General features: G+C 40.2%; 1 protein-coding gene and 3 long non-coding RNA genes across 12 annotated transcripts in view; 1 reads left to right on the top strand and 3 right to left on the bottom strand.

Moving 5' to 3' along the window:
* Window positions 1-23,518, bottom strand: part of LOC137840061 (uncharacterized) — a 205,980-nt gene that overhangs the window by 30,627 nt on the left and 151,835 nt on the right. The window lies entirely within an intron of this gene.
* LOC125988688 (deoxyribonuclease-1-like 1) overlaps window positions 1-23,518 on the bottom strand; it is a 91,670-nt gene that overhangs the window by 15,566 nt on the left and 52,586 nt on the right. For all 6 annotated transcript variants that reach the window (XM_068649873.1, XM_049754299.1, XM_068649875.1 and 3 more), the window contains one exon: window positions 13,934-14,020. In XM_068649873.1, coding sequence (XP_068505974.1) covers window positions 13,934-14,020 — 87 coding nt within the window. The remainder of the gene's footprint in view (window positions 1-13,933; window positions 14,021-23,518) is intronic.
* Window positions 1,073-3,635, top strand: LOC125988704 (uncharacterized). 4 transcript variants are annotated; one of them, XR_007488447.2, is made up of 4 exons: window positions 1,073-1,287; window positions 2,050-2,713; window positions 2,816-3,197; window positions 3,319-3,635. It is a non-coding gene; the product is annotated as an uncharacterized lncRNA (long non-coding RNA). The 4 variants fall into 4 exon arrangements; XR_011086457.1 differs by lacking the exon at window positions 3,319-3,635 and having other exon boundaries at window positions 1,076-1,287; window positions 2,816-3,005; window positions 3,145-3,210; XR_007488445.2 differs by lacking the exon at window positions 3,319-3,635 and having other exon boundaries at window positions 1,080-1,287; window positions 2,816-3,210.
* On the bottom strand, window positions 2,937-12,436 carry LOC125988677 (uncharacterized). Its single transcript, XR_011086458.1, has 3 exons — window positions 12,273-12,436; window positions 9,053-11,706; window positions 2,937-2,951 (listed from the first exon to the last, which is right to left on the bottom strand). It is a non-coding gene; the product is annotated as an uncharacterized lncRNA (long non-coding RNA).

Genomic DNA, 23,518 nt, shown 5'->3' with positions numbered 1-23,518 from the left:
AAACACAAGCAGCTTACTTTCGAAGATACTCTTCTTAGAGTTCAAGTCAACAAAAGATCGTCATTGGTTCAACATTACAATGACGAAGTAAAAATAAAAACCCGTTTGTCAACTAAAAAGCACCCGACACGGTACACACAAACTCCGCTGGAGCCATGTGGAACACCATCGGGTGATTGTGCTTGTCCTGAGCTTCCCGTTCAGTGGATGCAATTTTGTGGGCTAACTGCATTCAGCCGACCAACAACCCATGGAAACAAAGCAACAAGCATCCCCGTCCATGCACCCCACGGGGATTTTCGCCTGAAACTCAGCTGTCCATTTATCAGGTGCAGCTTCGGGGACAAGTCGCCTTGCCATCAAGCGACAACAGAGATCAAAAGGAGCCGCGTGGCGAGGTGGACTTTTCACCATCTGCTTGTTGGACCAAGCTTTATGGGAAAACTGCAGCGAGACAGCCCATCAACAATCCAGGGAAGCAATGAGACAAGCATCCCTGTCTGTGCACCTCACGGGGCTTTTCGCCTAAGGCTCAGCCACCTGTATTTAGGATGCAGCTTTGAGGGCAAGCCGCCTCGCCTTCAAGCAACAAAGGTAAAAAAAATAAAAATTCTCGCCACCTGTTTCAATGGAAGTCACATCTGATAGAGACTCATAATCTTTCAGTGAAGCTGATCCTGACTCCAGCAATGAGGATATACCCTTGGAGTTGAATAATAGCAGCAGATACTCCTCATCAGAACATCCACGAGAGCAACGAGGTAAGCCCAAATTCTCTTCCATGATAACTTTCGTAATTGCATACGGAAGAGGATTAGGGCCAGTGAAGAAAAAAAAAACGAGGGGTGACTGGATTCTGACTTTTTTTCTCAGAATTCTGACTTTATTCTCAGAATTCTGACTTTATTCTCAGAATTCCGACTTTAAAGTCAGAATTCTGAGAATAAAGTCAGAATTCTGACTTTAAAGTCAGAATTCCCAATTTCTTACTTTAAAGTCAGAATTCTGACTTTATTCTCAGAATTCTGACTTTAAAGTCGGAATTCTGACTTTATTCTCAGAATTCTGACTTTATTCTCAGAATTCCGACTTTAAAGTCAGAATTCCGACTTTAAAGTCAGAATTCTGAGAATAAAGTCAGAATTCTGACTTTATGGCGTGGGGTGGCGGAAGGAAAGTCAGCGTGGTGTGGTTTGGACCAGCGAGGACATTATGTCGTCAACGAGTGACTTTTTGCGTGCCAGAGGATTGCCGGAGGACGTCATTTCACTCTTGGAGGAGCAGGGGGTGAGTAAATAAAGCATTGAGTTCATTTTGGTGACTGTTGCGTATATAACTGGCTCCGTGTAGCATGTAGCTCCGTTGCTAATTGATAGCTCTTGACGGGATGCGCCTCAATTACACGTAAAGAAGCATTATGCGTATTTTTGTACATTCAGTAGTCAGTTTTATTAAACCGAGCAGGGGGTGAGTAAATAAAGCATTGTGTTCATATTGGTGACTGTTGCGTATATAACTGGCTCCGTGTAGCATGTAGCTCCGTTGCTAATTGATAGCTCTTGACGGAATGCGCCGCATTTACATGTAAAGAAGCATTATGCTTATTTTTGTACTTTCAGTAGTCAGTTTCATAAAACCGATGACGTAATATACGATTTTATATATATATATACATACACACACACACACACACACACACACACACACACGTCACAAAGCTTCGGTAAAGCACAGTGACTCGCGGCATAAACGATGCCTTGCACCTTAAATTTAACTCAATACACTGATCACGCTGTTGTTTAAGAGTAGAGATTCTACGTGCCACAATTCAATGTTACATCATTTGAAGTATAATCATGCACACACGCACGTCTTTATTTACTCACTGGATGAGACTTGTTTACTGAAGTTACACCTGACATTGTACCAGGGGTGAGAACATTATTATTAAAAACAACTTTCTACAATAAGCATACTGTCATAAAGTCATGTTTTCAAAATGCCCACTGTTGTTTGACAAATTGTAATTGTTTTTACTTTGTTGTGCAGATAAAGTGACTGATGGAGGGTGCAACTCAACCAGTGCCTGAAAAGCCGGATTTGGATGACTTAATCAAGCTATGCTTTAGACTTGCATTCAGCAACAAGGAAATACTTGCAGTTTTAGCACATAATGCTCAGACTATTATAAGTATTCGGACTCTGAAGAGAACTTGTAAAAGACTTGGTCTGTTCCGAAGAAAGAATCAGTCGGACCTGGGAGATGTGTTGGCTTTTGTCCAGCATGAAATCCTGACTTGTGGCATGTGGAGAAATTGACAATAAAGCTGACTTTGACTTTGACTTATGGGCAGAGGCCTATACCACAAACAATGATCCCAAGGTGATTGCAAGTTATTTCATCAAAACAGTTTCGCGCATTGGTGGATGTCCAGAGAGGATCCGTGCAGACAGAGGCACAGAAAATGGCTGTGTTGAACAGATGCAAGTGTTTTTGCGACAAAACCACTCTGACAATTTTGCTGGGGAGAAAAGTTTTCTTTATGGGAGAAGTAGTGCCAATCAGCGCATTGAAGGGTGGTGGTCCATCCTTCGCAAACAGAGCGCACAGTTCTGGATTAATTTATTTCAAACTTTTCAGGAGGATGGTCACTACACAGGAGATTTTCTGGATAAAAGTCTTATCCAGTTCTGCTTTCTTAATCTTGTGCAGGTAAAATATTTTATCTCCCCATCATGTTTTTGAATTTGAAATGAATAAATGAGTAGTAAAAAATAATGTACTTAAATACTTAACTATGCTGCTCTTGTGTAGGATGAGCTGGATGAAGTTGTGAACACATGGAACTCACACAAAATAAGACCAAGGTCGAACGGTGATACAGCTTCAGGCCGGCTAGTCGTCATGTATTCATTCCCTGCCATGCACAGTGCCGAGGATCGACTAAAACCTGTTAGGGTTTTCCAGGTTATCTTTATCATAGGATTATGTTGGAATGCAACAGGTAATAAATACCTTACCTTGTCCTCCTTATCACAAGATCGTAAAACATCCCCTGAGATGTTTAGACTAGAGGACAAGGGCTTTCTATTCAGCCCACTCATACCCCCACTCTGTTCCTCCTAATAAATATGCCCTTGCAGGAAGGAGACCTTTCAGACTTCATTCCTTCAACGAGTGAACTCTCCACCTGCAGGTGTCTAAAAGAACTTGCTTGTCTACCGTGTGGTTCTTGCAAAATAAGTTGGAGTGAGCAAATCTCTAACATTTTGGTGCCGAAACCCGGGATCCTCATACCCACCATCTGACCGGCGAAGGAGGACGTGCTGCATTGTCGACAAGCCAGCGTCCATTAGGAGGACCTGGAAAAGAAAGTCCTGGGAAGAGAATTCTTCGCTGGGCCAGCATCTTAGGTCTGCCTTCGTCTGACAGAGGTGGATTGACGGGATCCGGCGGTGCAACGAACCAGGGGACAAGTAAGTTAAAGCGCTAAAGATACGGCTTTGGTTTGTCCGGGCTATGAGATTCGGCTTTGGTTTGTCCGAGCTATGAGATTCGGCTTTGGTTTGTCCGAGCTATGAGATTCGGCTTTGGTTTGTCCGAGCTATGAGATTCGGCTTTGGTTTGTCCGAGCTATGAGATTCGGCTTTGGTTTGTCCGAGCTATGAGATTCGGCTTTGGTTTGTCCGAGCTATGAGATTCGGCTTTGGTTTGTCCGAGCTATGAGATTCGGCTTTGGTTTGTCCGAGCTATGAGATTCGGCTTTGGTTTGTCCGAGCTATGAGATTCGGCTTTGGTTTATCCGAGCTATGAGATACGGCTTTGGTTTGTCCGAGCCATGAGGCCTAAAAAAGCGCTGGAGTTAGTGTGATTGAGTGTGTGACTGGTAGGATAAATTGACTAAAAAGCAGTTCTAGCGTTGATCCATGGCAATAAAACAGGCTAGTAATTTGTTGAAAGGTCAATTTAAACCTGCATTGAGGATCCTCAAAGAAAAAAAAATTGAAAAAAAATTGTAAAACCTTAAGCGACTAAATTAAGATGGGAAATAAGAACGGTAAATCTCTTGCTCTGCTCTTCTTTAAAACGAGAAGTTCATGGCAAGTAGATTTCTTAATTGTATGCAATGCATGCTGAAGTGGAAGAAAATGTATGGAGTACAAGGAAATTTGACAAAGAATTCAGGGTGCATAGTGGCATCCCATTCAATGATACAGCTGAGAGTGCTTATCAACAACAGCTTAAAAATGCGCTCCTCACTAATTTCCGCCCTGAAATGGGCAGTTGGGTGAGGAAACACTTGGTGGAAGCGGACACTGCTTGGTTTACAAAAAACATGCAGTGGCCCGGAGACGCTGATAAAGGGATTGAGAAAGGCAAAAGTTCTGATGTATTTCATCTAGATGATGATAATGATCTAAATGAAGATACAACGATCTTCTTCCAAAGTTCCCAAAGGGGCAGAGGAAGAGTTAGATACCAACAAGGTCGCAGGCCGCCATATAATTCAAAACCCCCACGAGATTCTGACAACTGTTGGAACTGTGGGAGACGAGGACACTTCGCACGAGAGTGTCGTTTTGCAAAACAATATCAATCAAAGGGTGGAGGAAGGAGCAGAGAAAAAGCCAAATTTTTAGCATGACAAGCTTCCTCCTCTTTGACCGCTTATGCTCATACAGAGAAAGAAAGAATAGATGCCCATATGACAGCAAAACATGTCATTGTCAGATTATTAGAATTTTTTTTAGATTATTAGAAATCCTGTCCATCCAAGAAGTATGACAATGCTGTTTGTATGCCTAAATTACAAATGACTAGAGCTCAAATTGTGTTACACTGAAGTTAAAATATGCAAATCAAGTGGTAAAGGAATGCAACTTGCTTCTAGAAGATAAATAAATAAAATTAGAATGTGCTGTCCTCGTGTGCATGGGAGGGACCAGCTCATGATCGACCACAGGAAATGGCCAGCCTGTGACGAATCATTGTTGCTGGGAACTACCTTTTGCATGCGAGAGCTGTGAATGTGTGTGCGTATATGTTAAAATGATGAACATTGGCTAAAGTTTTAGTATAAAAAAATTTTGCTAGACTGTGGTCTATCCAATTTGCACCGCAGAACAGAAATGATTTTGAAAGATAAAAATGAGAGGAAAGAGAGAAATCTGTTTGCGAGCAGAAACTAATCCACACTAGTGCATGTTAAGTGTCGAGCCCACATGAGAAATTCGAAAAAAAAAAATGACAGAACATGCTTTCAGGAATTGGAAGAAGCTAAATTGTGAATTTAAGATTTTGCAATGCTACATTTAATAGGAATAATTGATTGGTTGTGTTATAAGATTATACAAAATTCTAAATGCAAGCTAAATCTGAGAGACTGAGTTCTTCAAATTTAAAAACAAAGAAAAAATTCTGATTAATTTGCCAGTTGTTTGTTTTAGTTAAGTTTTTTTTGAATTGGTGGATTGTTCTACCAGGAAACCTGAGTTGGAAATGATCTATGAATGTTGTGTGGTGAGCTTGGATGAATTGGGACCAATGTGATGGAAAGACTCCTTTTTGGAGACTGCGTGTGAGATGCAAATGAACATTGATGAATGATAGCCTGAATGAAAAGAAATTACAGGTTGAATGGTTGAGGTTGTTGGCGACTGCTGTGGAAAATTAGTAGAGCGACTTTGATGAAGGAATGATTTTGAGCGGGTTGAATGTTAGAGAGAAACACGTAGCTTTTGGATTGATAATTAACTAGAAAAAAAAAAAAAAAGAAAAAAAACTGGAGAACCAGTGGCACATGTAGAAGATGTGTGAACTGAGAAATTGAGAAGCGTTTTGGAAAGAAAGTCAAATTAAATGATGATGGAATCGTATGTAGTAAGGAACGCATTCTCCCAAGAAGTTTGTCGAGGTGTGGGGCATGGGCGTTGCCAGGCCTCAAAAGGGGGGGAGTGAGTGGGACAGATAGTGGAAGATAGTGATAGTACAACACTTTATGACAATGAATTTTCGAATACATTTGGTGTTATATTGTGGTAAATTTTTTGTTCTGGTGTAGATAGTTTAGCAACACGAGAGATTTAGAGGTTCAAAAGAAAGACAGTTAAAAGAAAACATTTTTGATTTGGACAATTGCAGGCTAACAGGAACATGAGAAAGATAAGAACTACAAGGTGGGATCCAATTTCATTGGGGAGATTGAGAATTCACAGCACCATACTCTAAGTCACATTTTTGAGCAAGCATGACAATAACATGTGAGAGGTCAAGACATACAGATCAGGGCTTGATGTGGAAAGCAGACCTCGATGAGTTGATTTTCAATAATGATACTGAAGACAACATACTGTCCGATTAAATTGGAACTATAGATAAAATGTAGCTCAAAAATAGGATGAGTTGCAGGATTTACGATATAAAAACGAGACCGCTGTTATTAGGAGAATTTGAAGTTTGGTAAATAAATGTTACCAGCAAATTGATGGAAGCAGCTACATTTGGAAATAGTCTTACAAGTGTTCAAACCAGCCTGTCATTCTCAGTGTCAGGGCCCCTGAAACCCAATCCAAGACTTCGCCTGCAGCCGTGAACAACCACAAAATGGTGCCTGGCTCTGAAGCACCTTTGACCTTTGGCGAAGGACAAGAAAAGACTGCTGTTGTGCTTGGAGGAGGACAAGTACACTCCGGAGGAAATACAACATCCTCGGGGACGAGAAAAGACAGTGAAAAGCGGAGGAACTCACAATGATGAAAATTGACTCATTTGAACAATAGACTCATTCAAGAGTGATGGATGAGGTCACTCTGAAGCAACAACAAAAGAACACCAACTTGATAGGGTGAAGTGCGGCAAAAAGATATGGACTTGGAGTGTCTGACAACCAAATCGCACTCCTTGCTACGGCGTTCCCAAATTTGGTGGAGCTTGGTTCAAAGTGGAAGGGAGGTTCATTGTGCACTGAGTTTGACAGAACTGAGGAGATTTGATAAATAAATAATTAAAAATTTGAAAAATACGTAGGGGTACAGATTATAATCAGAGATTGAACGGATTTGGATAAAACAAATAGGCTAAAACGGTAGGAAACAAGAGCAAGATCTTATATTTTGGCTCATCAAGCTTAAGACGTAGAGGTCGAGTTCTATAAATTTTAGAACAGGACATTTGGCAGTCAGGAGGAAGCTAGGTTGCTCAATGTACCTACTCAATACAATAGTAAGTTTTTTGCACCACAGTGGAGGTTGGATGGTCAGAAAGTTAGGTACGTTCAATTTTTGACATTCACACAATCATGCATAGGAGTCACAAGGCAACAGTTAACAAGACAATGACTGCAATAGGGGCCACCTACGACTGCACCGACATGGAAAAGTAGAAGTGAGAGAGCAGAGTATGGGATTATATGCTAAAACGTCTGCTATACAGTTACCGATAGGAGATTCTATCAAGAGAAGCTACATGAGAGATGGATTAGAATCTCTTTGTCTGCGTGGGTGCGTGTGTGTGTGTGTGTGTGTGTGTGTGTGTACACCCTGTGTGGGTGCGAGCGTGTGAGGACAAAGAAGGCATGGATAAGACAATCTCTTTTAAACCAGGAGGCAATAAATGGGAACGCCCCTGTCATAAATAGTTTTTGGTTAAAGGGAATCATTAGGAAGTGTTCAAACTCTTCCCGCAAACATTCCTATTTGCCAGTTAAATGGGCACTACAATTGACTACGAGAGTTGCAAACAACAGATGAAGAGCAGTCCTTGGCAGATTATATGATCAGGACGCTCAAACTGTGTCAAAGACAAATTTACTGCCGCTTGATCTTTCCTCCTCACAGGTCGACAACCCCATCAATCCAGGAGACTGGGTCTACATCGAGGTCATTAAAGGAAGGAACTGGGCCAGCCACGACGGGAGGGACCATTCCAAGTCTTGCTGACTACACATGTTGCACCCAAGGTTGCAGGACCCACAAATGCATTAACGATGACTGCTCTCCAGGAGGAAACTGGATGGGAGCTTTGGACATCACCGCTGTGTGCCAGGATGAGAGAGCCGTTTTCAAGGTGTAAGGGCTCTACTACCAACATGGCTGCACCATCGGACGGGACCTACTTCATTCAGAAGTTCAGAGGCACTGCCTCACCTGCATCCTATGAGTGCACGTGCCTGTTCAGTACGGATCATGGTTTTGTGGTCACGAGAGTTGTCCGATGCTGCCTGCCAACTGGACACGAGTCTGTGCGCCGGTGTGTGTGACAGACCTCACCTACAGACTAGAACATCATCAGCTGACGAAAACACGGGCACATATACAACTTCTTAGACGTGACAGATGTGATAATGATAATGAGACGTGGATTGCGTAGATGCTGTTCTGTTGAGCATGTTTTACAGAAACTTGATGATTTGACCACCGAAAATGCTTCACAAGTGATGGATACAATGATGTACTGTTTCTGTGTTTTTGTTTTTTATTGATAGCATTCTGGTCGTCTTAGGCAAAGGGACCGTGTAAGAATTTTCCTGCTAATAACATCTGGCCAGCAGGTTTTTCGCTTACACAATAAGTTTGAGGTAATGCCTCATCTTCACTGGAAGGTGTTGCTATCATTGTTTGTTGTTTTTATTTTTGCTGTTCTTCTTTCTTCATTATACATATATATGTGTTTTTTTTCTTACTTGTCTTTGTTGTTTGGGGTAGCATAATCATATGATAAAACAGGAGGGAGATGTTAGGGTTTTCCAGGTTATCTTTATCATAGGATTATGTTGGAATGCAACAGGTAATAAATACCTTACCTTGTCCTCCTTATCACAAGATCGTAAAACATCCCCTGAGATGTTTAGACTAGAGGACAAGGGCTTTCTATTCAGCCCACTCATACCCCCACTCTGTTCCTCCTAATAAATATGCCCTTGCAGGAAGGAGACCTTTCAGACTTCATTCCTTCAACGAGTGAACTCTCCACCTGCAGGTGTCTAAAAGAACTTGCTTGTCTACCGTGTGGTTCTTGCAAAATAAGTTGGAGTGAGCAAATCTCTAACAAAACCCACTGGAATGCAAGATATCACTGCATGTATGGAAGAGTGCACTCCAAAATGCCAGTTTCCTTGCGATGAAACTGTATTTGAACTGTGTTGTCTGCTAATGGAGGAAAATGAATGGCACGCTCCATCAGATCCATTGCATGCAAGTGACTTGTATCTTACGTTGAGAGAGGAATTACTGAAGATTGTTTGACAAGCGTATTGATGTAATGAACATATAAACTCCTCAGAAAATAATTTTTCAGATTTTTTTTAATCAGTAGCCTATATACTCAGTTACTATGTTTTTTTAGTCTTACAATGCCTTCTTGACCTTTGAATATTCCTTAATGACCCAAATTTTCCAGAATAATTCATTGCAAAATTATTATTTTTTTAACTATGCTTACCTGATCTATGGTTATTTTTTTCCATTTGTGACTAACAAAAACAAAGATGTTACATTTTGCTTGAAATGTCCTGAAATTGACTGCTTAAATATGTATTACTTGTATATTAAAAATTGTCTTTTCATTGGAAGTCATCTGTACAACATAATACTTTATTTTTAAATACCAACATTCAGGTGCAGTCAGGAAATACATAGTGGATGAAGAGTGAGTTTATTGAATGCAATAGAATATTACTACTGTTTTTTACAGAAGCATTCACTTAATACTATGTAGCTGCTGAAAACAACCATCCAACGGTTATGCATAACATCTTGGGTCATTTTAATAAAACCCTAGAATTTTTATATAATAAACAATACCAAATGCAAGCTGTTTCTATACAATTCTAAAAACAGTGAAGGAACAAATATAAAGTTTGTTTCTATTTGACCAATAAGAACAGTGAACAAAATATGTTGTGTTGATGCAACTTACAACGGATAATTATGTTATTGACAGAATTAAACAATATCCATGACCCAGATATTGCTTTCGAGAACGGCATTGAATTCTGATCGGAAGTCTGGGAAATTTTCATAGCTGTCAGCAATGTACAAAACCTTTCCACATGTGTGCCCCACTGGTCTTCTACTAAACTCTGTCATTTGTTGAAACTCTACAAGGATGGTGTTGGTGACAATAAGATCAGATCCTGTGCAAAACCGGAGAAATTTCTGAAGCTTGAGTTCATCCAACTCCCTGATGAACCTTTTCAGATGATTTACCACTTCCTTCTGCTTTGAGGTTAAATCATTTGGAAATGTCAGCAGTTGGCAGACCTTTTTGGAAGTAGGTTGCAAGTCAGAGCACAACTTGTTAAGTGCGTCAGGACTTATGAAGTCATGGTGAAAAGTAACCTCCCTCCAGCAGTCAATAACAAACATGGGCTTTTGGACAAGCTCTTTGTGCGCTATTTCCTGCAGTATTGTGGGAAAGGTTTCAGGTGTGATTCTCTTTCTACACCCATAGCTGTCAAGAACTTCCACAAGATCATCTTGGTCCACTTCTGAAAAGTCCTTCATTGCGTCCATCAAAACGTCACGCTCCTGGCTGCTCACAAACTGCAGAAAGTGGGCCCTTGGATCACTGTAGACACAGTTGAAAAGCACTTGCTCGAGGAAAGGAAATGCAAGTTTGTTTGGGAAATAGCAACAATCTTGGTAACCTTTTATAAGTATTCTCCCAACTGCTTTCCACTTTGCTGCAGAAAAATCATGACGGATAAATGGCACTTTAATTGATGTACCAAGGGTGCATCGGTCATAGAATTCCTGCCAGAAACAGGTGAGAACATCTCTCAGTACTCCAGACCCAACACCTGCTTCTTCTCTATCATCTGGGAGTATGCGTTTCACACTGAGTGTTTTGTTCAATATTTCCTCTGTACAGAATGCTCTTATCATATCATTCAATGTGTCAGTGGAGTGGACAGTTATAGTCAACACATCCTGTGGATCAGGTAGATTGAGGGGCATAGCAGGACCATCGTAGATCATTGTGACTTCTGTATCTTCCTCTGTGTCATATGTGGGACCAAAGGTAATTTCCGAATCAACAGAAATGTTGAATGGCTGGTAGACTTCATTTGAATAAACAGAGACCTTGTCACTTTCCGCGGCATTGTATTCACTGCCATTGTCTGACGTAACTTCCTTGTGTGTGTGGACATCATCTTGGTTGTCTTTTGGTCTTGTTGCAATGTAAAAACGCAGCAATGTTAGCTTTGCAGCCTCGTACATATAGCCGATGGAATGGCAGGTGTCATCAGTGAGGCAGTTTTGTTTGAAATCCCAAACCTCGAACTCAAAGTCTAATTGTGATCCTTTGGGAGAAATTCCATCTGGGAAAAATAGGTTTTTTCCTTCCTTGAGAATGTCTTTCAACCCAGCTTCTGTGGACATTTGAAGTTTTCTGGTACCCCCTCCTTGCTTCTCCCTCACCTGTTTGGTCATCTTTCCATCACTGTGTATCCATCCGATCGCAATATTTCTTGTTGTTTTCTGCTTCTTTGTCTCTTGTGGTTGTGTCTTTGAGGTGGTGTCCTCTTTGTCACTATCTTTCCTGAGTTTCATTTTTTCACGTAGTTTTTCTAAAAGTCCGTTTTTTCTTTTGGATGTAGGCTGTTTCGTCTTGCAAAAATTAAAGAGTGCAATGCGGTCTCCATAGCGAGGGATGTAATTGGCAAGAGTGGCATCGTCCATCAGTGTGATGACATCACTGTCAATCTGCACGATGATTGAAAAAAATATCCGTCACACAGAATCAATTTGAAAGAATGAAGCACAAATATAATACTTATGGTAAATCAAATCCACACTCGACAAACATGTTGCAACTGTTTAATCTTTAAGAATTTATTAAACCACATTTATACCTGAAGTCTATGTGTTTTTTTTATTTCATTTTATGCACTATTTCATTTTATGCACTATTTCAATCATCAGTTGACTTAATGTGAGTGTGTACATACTTAAAATGAGCTAGCCACGGATTATGGTATGGAGTCAGCAAGGCATATAAGTGGTTTGATGACGCGAGTCGCGATGTTTTACCAACGCTTTGTGACGTTGCCGTGACGTGTATGTATATATATATATTTATAATCGTACATTACGTCATCGGTTTAATAAAACTGACTACTGAATGTACACAAATACGCATAATGCTTCTTTACGTGTAAATGCGGCGCATCCCGTCAAGAGCTATCAATTAGCAACGGAGCTACATGCTACACGGAGCCAGTTATATACGCAACAGTCACCAAAATGAACTCAATGCTTTATTTACTCACCCCCTGCTCCTCCAAGAGTGAAATGACGTCCTCCGGCAATCCTCTGGCACGCAAAAAGTCACTCGTTGACGACATAATGTCCTCGCTGGTCAAAACCACACCACGCTGACTTTCCCTCCGCCACCCCACGCCATAAAGTCAGAATTCTGACTTTATTCTCAGAATTCTGACTTTATTCTCAGAATTCTGACTTTAAAGTCGGAATTCTGACTTTAAAGTCAGAATTCTGAGAATAAAGTCGGAATTCTGACTTTAAAGTCAGAATTCTGAGAATAAAGTCAGAATTCTGAGAAAAAAAGTCAGAATCCAGTCACCCCTCGTTTCTTTTTTCTTCACTGGCCCTAATCCTCTTCCGTAATTGCAAGATTACCCCAACAACAAGTATTTTTTTTGTAATGTATCTGGGGTTTTTTTTTGTTGTAATGTATCTATTCCCTTACATTAGATTGTAGATCCAGCACCAGTGCTCCTCCTGTTAGCAGTGCAAGGAAATGGTAGACATCTCAATGATTCTGGCTGGCATCATGCTGGCTGGAAACCAACCCAATTTCTCTTCACAGCTACTCCTGGACCACAGAGTATTGCTAAAGAGATGGATTCTGACCAGCCAGCTAAATACCTGGTGTTGTTCCTTACAAATGAGTTGCTGCAACACATTGTTGATCAAACTAATATCTTTGCTGCAAACTTGCTTGCAGCACAAACTTGCAATCAAACGGCCAAAGACTTGGAAACCTTTGGGGGTACCTGAGGTCAATACATTTTTGACACTGACCTTTATTACTGTTTGTGAGAAAAAATAAATAAATATTGCCATGTATTGGGCTGTTGAATCCACCATGTAATTCCGTTTTTCAGTTGAACCATGCCAAGAAACAGATTTCAAATTATATGGTGCTTCCTTCACTACAACATTAATGCATCACATGATGCATCAGATAAACTATACAAGGTTCGGCCGGTACTGAATTGCATTGTCAAAAATTTCAGGGAACTGTACCAGCCTAAGCAAAATATTTGCATAGAAGAAAGGATGATGCTGTGGCGGAGGCATCTTGCCTTCAAAGTGTGAAACCCACAAAAAAACATCAAATATGGCATCAAGTCGTACATACCGTGTGACTCAGTGTGACTGGCTATTGTTTCAATATGCAGCTTTATGTTGAGGAATCCAGCACATTGTTTTTCAAAATGCCAAAATATTGGTGTCAAATTTAACTTTTACTTGAAATACATCCGTTCACAAAATCCTCAATTTCTCATTTTCTTCGCCTGAAATAGGATTTTTGGTTAAATTTACCTATGTTCAGCTGCAGATAACCAAAGAATGACAAATGTTAGAATTATTATTTTTTTGTTGGTGATACTCTTTCTTCCTTTTGGTGGCTTTCATGTTTATGTGACCATAAAACACAATATTCTGTGAACCTTCGAAGATGGGTCAACATTCTCAAAAATAGCTGGCATTGAGGGGCTTGGCTGTGCTACAAATTGCTGGCATTTTATGAGTAGAGCGGAGCTTATAGATACTGTAGTTTATAAAAACTCAGCACCTGGACCAGTTTACTATTAGGGCAAAGGCCCCCATCACTATGTACTACTGCGCGTAAACATGTCATCCAACATGAGGTGCATTATGGGAAATGGTGATGGTGTCTCACCTATAGATGAAGACATAGTTCCGCAGGTCATCAGCAGACTTTCCCAGACTGGGGCTGGACACGACGTCGTAGTGGTAACCTTCATACCTCCAAATAACACAAACACACACCATACAAACAAACACAAGAACTCAGCATAAACCACATGACTGTCTCACACAATCAATCATTAACACAAACATATAATTTGTTGAGGTGTGTGCTTTTCTCATACAACTTAAAAATGTCTTTTGACCAATATGTATTTAATTGTGACTTTTTTAGGTACCTTTAATAAAAAGTGCTTCAAGAATTCAATTTACCGTATTTTCCGCACTATAAGATGCACTTAAAAGCCTTTAATTTTCTCAAAAAACTAAGGTGCGCCTTTTAATAAGGTGTGCCTTTTGTGTGGACCGAATTCCAAAATCTGTAAAGTTGTTTTGTGTGGCCTTGAATTTTCTCAAAAAACGAAGGTGCGCCTTTTAATAAGGTGTGCCTTTTGTGTGGACTGAATTCCAAAATCTGTAAAGTTGTTTTGTGTGGCCTTTAATTTTCTCAAAAAACGAAGGTGCGCCTTTTAATAAGGTGTGTCTTTTGTGTGAACCGAATTCCAAAATCTGTAAAGTTGTTTTGTTTGGCTTCTGTAATATACATGCATAATACGTATGTAGATTCGATGAACCTATCAGAAGCCATTATGTTTCAGGTAGATCGGGGCAAAAAACAATCAGAGGACTGTACGTAACACGAAGAGTACGTACCTCCGCCGCCATTGATAAATAAATAAATACTATCGTTTGTGCAAATCTGTAAAGTTTTTTTTGCGTGGCTTCCGCTACACAGAGACGTAATATACAGGCATAATATGTGGACCCGATGAACCAATCAGAGGACATTACGTTTTACATAGACCGGGGCGGTAAACCAATCAGAGGACTGTAGGTAATGGGATCCTCCGTTGCCATTGATGAATAAACACTATCGTTTGTGCAAAGCAAACAGCATTAGGACCCTCTAAAATGGCATCAACAAAGAGACATGCTTACGAGGCACAACTCGAGCTTTCTGGGAAGCCAGGAGCATTGCAGAAGAGCCACGTGACAACGACGAGACAATGACGAGAGGGAACTTGTCATGTTTAATGGCAAACTTGCCCTACTGTTTAATTTGGATACAGAAAATGAGGACTCAGATGGATTTGCATATGAATATCAATCAATAATAATCTGAGTACATTAGAGTACATGGTTAAACAGTAGAAGTACAACGGAACTGCCTTGCTCCTGTGACGTAAGTCATGGCATGCATGCGCCATATAATGCCGTGCGTCCTATGTGTGGATTAAGTACAGAGAAGCCCCCGGAATTGAGTCAGCGCCTTTTAACCCGAAGCGCCTTATCGTGCGGAAAATACGGTAAATATGTTTTCTGTCTTTCGACAAACAAAATGCATCTTGACTTCCTCCATTTATTCAAAACTTCTGTATTTTATGGTTGGGGTGACTTCATTCCATTTCTGGACATTTTTTATGTTTTCATGTGTTGCATCAAAGATGGAGCATTGAAGAAAAAAAAAACCCAGGGGGTGCTGATATTTGAAGAGGATAATTAAAAAACGCAGAGGTTCTAAATAGCACCATGCTGGAGTTACTAAGGATGTATTCAGACCAGAAAAGTCCTTTAGTCCGCTTGTTTGGTCTGGACCAAAAGCGGACTTAATTTTTTTCATTTGTTGCGGTTCCTATTTCGACTGTACATTTTGCAAGTAAAGTATACGCATCCACGCTTGTGACGATCTGTGCTCCCATTGGACAGCAATGACCAGGGCGGCACACAAAGCACAGACCTGGAAATGGAGGAAAACATGCCAGTCCTAAATATATGAAAATCAGTCACTTACCGTAGTCTTCTACCTGTGTTCAAATTAGTGTCTCTGAAGAGTGGAATAAATTACTTCATTTTCAGGCTGACGGTGGTGATAAACTTAAGTCTGAAGGGGTGTGGTCGGAGGGGCTGGGAATGGTGGCTACCCCTTCCCATAACTTTCATTGTAAACATCTTTCGAAGAAATACCCAAAGTTGAAAGATGATCCTCAAAAACTCTCGAGCAGTAGTACCGGATTTTCACGATCATAAGGCGCACATAAAAGCTTTTAATTTTCTCAAAAAATGAAGGTGCACCTTTTAAGAAGGTGTGCCTATTGTGTGGACCATATTAAAAAAATTGTAAAGTTGTTTTGTGTGGCTTTCATAATGTACGGGCGTAGACGTAGATCAGGATGAAAATAACAGTCAGAGGACTAGACGTGACACGTAGAGGAGTACGTACCTCTGCTGCCATTGTTTTGTGTGGCTTCCGCCACGTAGATCGGGACAAAAAAAAAAAAAAACAATCACAGGACTAGACGTGTCATGTAAAGGAGTACGTACGTTCGCCACCATTGTTTAGTGTGGCTTCCGCCACACAGAGATGTAATGTACAGGCACCCGATGAACCAATCAGAGGACATTACGTTTTACGTCAATCGGGGCGGTAAACCAATCAGACGACTGGATGTAACACGTAGAGGAGTACGTACCTCCGCCGCCATTGGTAAATAAATACTATCGTTTGAGCAAAGTACGTACCTCCGTCGCCATTGATAAATAAATACTACCGTTTGTGCAAATCTGTAAAGTTGTTTTGTGTGGCTTCTGCCACACAGCGACGTAATAAACAGGCGTAAGATGTAGACCCGATGAACCAATCAGAGGACATTACGTTTTACGTAGATCGGGGCGGTAAACCAATCAGAGGACTTCACGTAAGACGTAGAGTATGTACCTCCGCCGCCATTGATAAATAAATACAATAATTTGTGCAAATAAAACAGCAATAGGACCCTCTAAAATGGCATAGACAAAGAGACATACTTACGAGGCACAATTCAAGCTTCCTGGAAAGCCAGAATCATTGCCGAAGAGCAACGTGACAACGACGAGACAATGATGAGGGAAATTGGCATGTCAGATGGTGAACTTGCCCAACTGTTTAATTTGGATACAGAAGATGAGGACGGACGGATTTGCGTATGAATATCGATCAACAATAATGTGAGTACAGTAGAGCAGTGGTCCCCAACCTTTTTTGCGCCACGGACCGGTTACGTGTCAGAAATATTTTCGTGGACCGGCCTTTATATAAATAAATAATACATTTATAATAAATATATAAATATGATGAAATAAAATGATACGACTGGCATAAAAACAAGTATAAACGACATAAAAATAAAACTCACCATTACGTTGAATTAGTGGGAGCACTGAGCTTGTTTCTCAGAAACGAGCCGGTCCCATCTAGGTGAAATCGGAGACAATGACATCCGAAGTGGTTAAGGTTTGTCTTTTAAGGCAGGATGGTTGGTCTCGATGTGTTGAAGCAGTTTTGAAGGCTTCATTGCCTCGTTAGCTAGCCTGTCGCCACATATTAAGCAGAGTGGGCTTGGCGCGTCAGAGTCACCTGTGGCGATAAATCCATATTTTAAGTAGGACTCCAGAAATGTTCTTTTAAATGCAGCTTTCCTTTTCTTAGAAGTCGTAGCCTCTTCTTCTTCCGTCTCCTCATTGGGCTTTTTTCCCTTTCCGAAGAAACTTTCCAAACATCTCTGTTTCTTGCTCATATTTGCTTGCTTCGCGGGCTCAACTGAGGTGACATGTCACGTGACCGAGACGAACGTCTTGACCTGAACCGACGGATGTAATTGGGAAAGAATCGTAAATTTTTTTATATTTTTCAAAATAAATTTTTACTCATTTTTGCTAGCTTTGCGGGCTCGACTGGGGAAACATGTCACGTAACCGGGACGAGCGTCTTGACCTGAATTCATTGATCGTCGATAAAAAAAAAAAAAAAAAAAGGGTTGGGGACCCCTGCTGTAGAGTACATGGTTAAATAATAGAATAAAGTACAACCAAACTCACTTTTTTGCTCCCGGAACTTTTTTTTTTGTTTACCATAGATCATGGCATGCATGCGCCCTATGATGCGGTGCGCCCTATGTGTGTGTTAAATACAGTAATGGCACACATACCTGAGACTGCACCTTTTAGAACGGTGCGCCCTTTGGTTGTGAAAATACGGTATATATATGCCCTCTCTATTTAAGGTAAAAAACGGTGACAAATTCCAAGTGAAATAAAAATGGCAGACCATATCTATATACATACTATATTATATATGTAGCGCAACAGAAAGCGAGAAAGAAAGAAAGAGCAAGAGACAGAGTGCGAGAGAGCGCGAGTGGGAGAGGTAAGAGGGGAGAGAGATAGTGGAGAGAGGGAGAGAGGGCAGAGTGGAGGGAAGGAGACTCAAAATTAAATGTTCTTAAATGTTCTTCAGTTAAAGTCTATTCCAATACTTGACATCAATACAATACAATGACATCAAACAAAATGTCTCTAAACGTAAATACCATTAAATAAGTTGTAATTCTTTTGTCCGATCGTCATCTTTGACTCTGAAGCCGAAATGTCCTTAGTACAGCATAAGAAAAACAAAGGAATTGACTTTGCCATTTCAACACTTTTGGAAGAGATTGCAAGAGTTAAGTAAAAAAAAGTTGTGAATGAGCTTTATTAACACAACTCACATCTCAGATTAGGAAGAATCTATGCCCTTTAGTATTGGCTTTCTGTATGCGTTCCCACAGCATTTGTGTGAATTCGTTATTTGGAAGAATATCACTCCTAAGTCGATGCTAATTTCAAGTCTAGAAACTAACAAAAGCAAGAGAAAGAAAACTCCATCCATGAGCACACTTAAACTGTGCGTTGCGCAAGATTTGAAAATAGGGCCATTAGTGTTGCGCCATCACTATCCGCAAATACACATCAAAATACACATTGGCTCTTAATTCACTCAAAGCTAAGATTGGGATGAGTGATTGGTTTGCTTTACTGGTTCACTGATCACCATTAAGTAGATATGCACTACAGAACGCTAAATTATAATTTATTGTAAATTACTCTGCAAACCCCTAAATAATTGCTCATGGACACCTGGGGTTCCTTGTACCCCAGTTTGGGAACCACTCTGTTATTCATATCATAAGCAGCACCCACCACCACCACACAAACCCCCCACCTTGTCATGTCATGATACTCCACATTTGGTACAACAGACAATCACATGCAAGCGCTGCGGCAACTAGTTCAAGCACTTTCACCAACCAATCACTGAGTCAAATAGGCATGGCTACTGTTAGTGAGCTTGTTAGTCGGAGACAGGGTAAGATGATGCCAAATATCAATCATGATAATGATAATAATGATAGTAATAATAATAATCAGGGATGCACGATAATTCTGGACAAGATAATTATCAGGCCAATATAAGGATTTATGACATCAGTTAATCTGACATTACGCAACAAAAAAAGATCAGAAAGGAAAAATACTGAACATTTGCGTGTTAATTCATGTTTGAAAGGTAGGTCAAAGTTTTGAATAGTGTGTGGTGCATTATTTTAGTTTATTTTAGCTAGATAAATTATTTTAGTTCATTTGAGTGTTTATCTTGCATCCAGGTCCTGGATTAGCACATACTAATTTAAACGATAGTTGCCCGACCAGTATAAAACATCTCAATTAGCACAAATTCAAATTCACACACAATTATATGTGGCGACTATCACGACATGCTAGAAGCTAGTAAGTTAGCCAGCATTAGTTTATGATTGGTTTAACTTTCGTGTTGGAACATTATAGACATAGACTTAACTTTATTCATCCCTTGGGATTGCTCCCTAAGGAAATTCTGTTCTAGCAGCATTCATATTGCAGAGTGGGTATATTAAAGACACAGAGCTGACATGAGTGCCAACTTAATAGGCTCCAAGAAAACGCTGCCACTAACAATGGCGCCATCAGCCACTGGTTTTGTTACAACCATCACAAACACACTTTTTTACTTTTCAAGTTCTCACTCCGCAAGGTGCGTTCAATGACCACTCACACGGTCAGAAAACTCATTAATTGCACCAAAATGTAATGACGAGTACGTGAGCACATTGCAGGGAGTACGTGGGAGCACAAAATAATTCATTAGCCTGACTTTTTCTGTCTTCTTGGGGGTATTTAGTGTAGAAAATTAAAAGAGGTTCCCCCCTCCCCAAGCAAAGTTAGAAGCTCAACAATAAAGTGAGATAATTTTTTTTTGTTATAAAGGCTTGAAAAAGCAAAAATAAAACTGTTGTTTTGGTTTTCTGTGTTTTCTGTTTACACAGAGTAATAGGGCAAAAAGTGTGACTTTTGCGATAGTCCGGCACGTATTGTTTGCTTTTACATTGATTCCTATGGGGAATGCTGCCTCTATATAATCCTCTAAAATGACGGATTTATGGTGACAGACAGGTGCTCAGGTTGCCAACAAATAATGTGGATCTCATGTGCAGCCAGTAGAGTGACATGGAGCAGTTATTTAAGTGAAGTAAAAAAGTATTAAAGTAAAAAAAACATCTAGATCTGGGGTCGGGAACCTATGGCTAGCGAGCCAGATATGGCTCTTTTGGTGACTGCGTTTGGCTCACTGACAAATCTGACATTTGATTACACAATTGAAGTCATAAATAATTTTGTCGTATTATCAAAGTAAAAAATAGACGTACTGAAATCAAAATGTTAAATTAGCTTTCAAAATATAAAATATGATCACGTTTGCAATCCACCAATCTGTTTTCGACCGCTTAAATCCACGGTTGCGTCATATCAGCCAATCCCAGCTGCCCTTCGGTGTACAGAAGGGTGACTCCAGATCGGACAAAAAAAAAAGTGTGATTTTTATTGGACAATACTGTGCCTACGGGGTCGTGAGATGTAAAATTCCATCCGCTTTATTTAAAATTTCAACTAGCTAGCTGGTGTGTGCCAGGCAAACAAAAATGTCATATCCAATGACAAAATCGCATCAATGAAATGCTCCAATATCAAGTGCCACTTTGAGACACGGCATGCTACATTTGCAACCAAATACCCAGCTGGGGACAGCAGAAAGAAAGCATGTGAAGAGCTCCAGAGGAAGGTCCAAGCTAGTCAACAGCAACTCCATGTATGGACCAGACAAGATAACTTCAATTCAGCTAGTTTTGCTGGCACATTAGCAATTGTGAGGAACGGAAAGCCATTCACTGATGGCGAGTATTTCAACATTTAAGCTTGATGTGGCTAATGAACTTTTTGACGACTTCACGGATAAAGAAAAGATACTCAAACGGATAAAAGACATGCCTCTGTCAGCAAGAACCGTTCACGATCGGGCCATTTTGACTGATGAGAGCCTCACTGCCTGCATGAAGCTCAACCTCACCGCATATCAACCGGACTCCAAAGCCATCAGCAAAACGATGCAGCCCCAGAAGTCTCATTAATGGCGAATTTTTTTTTTCTAGGCTTCAATGTAAAAACGTTATTAAAAAGAATGCATTAGTACACTCCCAAAAAATCGTTGGTCTTAATTAAAATACATGCATTTAATTGTATTTAGCCTATCGTTTTTTTTTTAAATGGCATGGCTCTCACGGGAAATTATTTTTAAAAAGTGGGCATTTATAGCTCTGTTCGCCAAAAATGTTCCCGACCCCTGATCTAGATGGTGATCAATGATCTACGAATTTCACACTATTTCATTTTTGCCAGTTCAGCAGCTATGACCAAAACAGGGAAAAAGAAAATTAATCAAATGGCATCAACAAAACCAATGACCAAACAAACAAATAGATTAAATAAGTTTATTAACATGAAGACATACTAAAAAGTTCAAAATCTTTAAGGGTGTCAGCAGTTTCAATCTCAGTGCAGAGCAAGTTAAAATATGTTTAATTGATAGAGGGCTACAACAAAAGGTACAAAGTAGGGGCGCACCCCTACTTAACAAAAAAACTATGTGTTAATCTAGAACAGGAATGTCCAAAGTCTGGCCTGCGGGCCAAATCCCGCCCCCGATCATATTCCATACGGCTTATAAGACAGTTTCGGTCTTATAATGTATTATTTATGGCCCGCCTCCACAGTCAAAAAGAAAAAAATCATGAAACTTGATACTGTAATTCCTCCTATTACCGAAAGGTGGCAGCACCACCCCTCGCCGCTCATTTCTGCAATGGCCGCTGCAAAGAAAACGAGGAAAGTTGACATTGAGGGCCGTCGCTTTCAAGAGAAATGGGAATAACAATACTTCTTCACTGAAAATCAAGGCAATTGTGTTTGTCTAATTTGTAAAGAGACAGTTGTCTTGTTTAAGGATTTCAACATAAAGAGACACTATCAGACTAAACATGCTAACACATACGAAAAGCTAACAGGGAGTGACCGCGCTGATAAAGTGACACAGCTCCAAGCTGAACTGGCATCACAACAGCGATTCTTCACGCGGGGCTGAGTCAAAAGTAAATATTACTAAAGCAAGCTACGAAGTGGCCATGTTAATACTGTTGATGTTATAAACCTGTAGACGTGACACAAACTACCGTAAATTTCGGACTATAAGTCGCGGTTTTTTTTTCATAGTTTGGGTGGGGGGGCGACTTATACTCAGGAGCGACTTGTATGTGAATTTGTTCGCAAATTTTCAAAATTCAAAAATCCGTGATGTAGTGAAACCGCGATAAACAAACCACGATGTAGCAGAGGATTACTGTGACGTCAGCAGCGCGGCGGTTGTTTACATAAGGACAAAGGATTCTATCACGGGATGACGAAGATGACGAAGGGCCCCACGTTTGAAGGATTTAATGATTTGGAGTGACACAAGGTTTGAAAAACGTATTTATGTTATAGTTATTTGATATATTTTATTTCGTATATCAACTTGTATATGTTTTTATCGTTACAGTTCAGTAGTTGTTGGCTCGTTGAACTCTTGTTTTGTTAAATAAAGAGCCGTTTACCAAACCCACGTGTTTCCTGGTACTTTGTTAACGCTACAATATAGTTGTATACTAGACCTGTGCGGTGCGCACGCGGCGTTGTTGACAAAGGACGAGGAATTTGATCAATGGATTTAATGATTAGGAGTGGCACAGATGGTTTGATAATATTGTTGTTATATGATAGTTATTTGAAATATAGTACTTTATGTATCGTTATATGGGTCTGTGGAATAATTAGAAATGCAACTTACGAGTCCGACGTCAGCGGCGCATATGTGGCGCATACACGGCATTGTTTACATAAAGGACGATCGATGGATTTAATGAATTGGAGTGACACAGATGATTTGATGAACGTGTTATTTATGTAATACTTATTTGAATAACTCGGCCCGTTCTCAGCTCCTTGTTTGTGTATATGTCAAGTTAGCATACCATATCGTTTAGCCTGTTGTTGCTGGTTCATGTCTGTTCTTGGTGTTGGATTTTGACAGATAAATTTGCCCCAAAAGTGCCACTTATACTCGGTGCGACTTGTATATGGTTTTTTTCACTGTATTGTGCATTTTATGGCTGGTGCAACTTATACTCCGGTGCGACTTATAGTTCGAAAATTACGGTATTACTTTCTGAAAGATATTGTAAATGACGAGTAAAATTCGGGGGGGGGGGATAGCATACCAGCTCTGCCGAACCCT

This window comes from Syngnathus scovelli, chromosome 2, assembly GCF_024217435.2.
Source record: "Syngnathus scovelli strain Florida chromosome 2, RoL_Ssco_1.2, whole genome shotgun sequence".
Classification (NCBI taxonomy): domain Eukaryota; kingdom Metazoa; phylum Chordata; class Actinopteri; order Syngnathiformes; family Syngnathidae; genus Syngnathus; species Syngnathus scovelli.
Note: the sequence above shows the minus strand (reverse complement) of the source record. Positions and strands in the feature narration are given on the sequence as shown.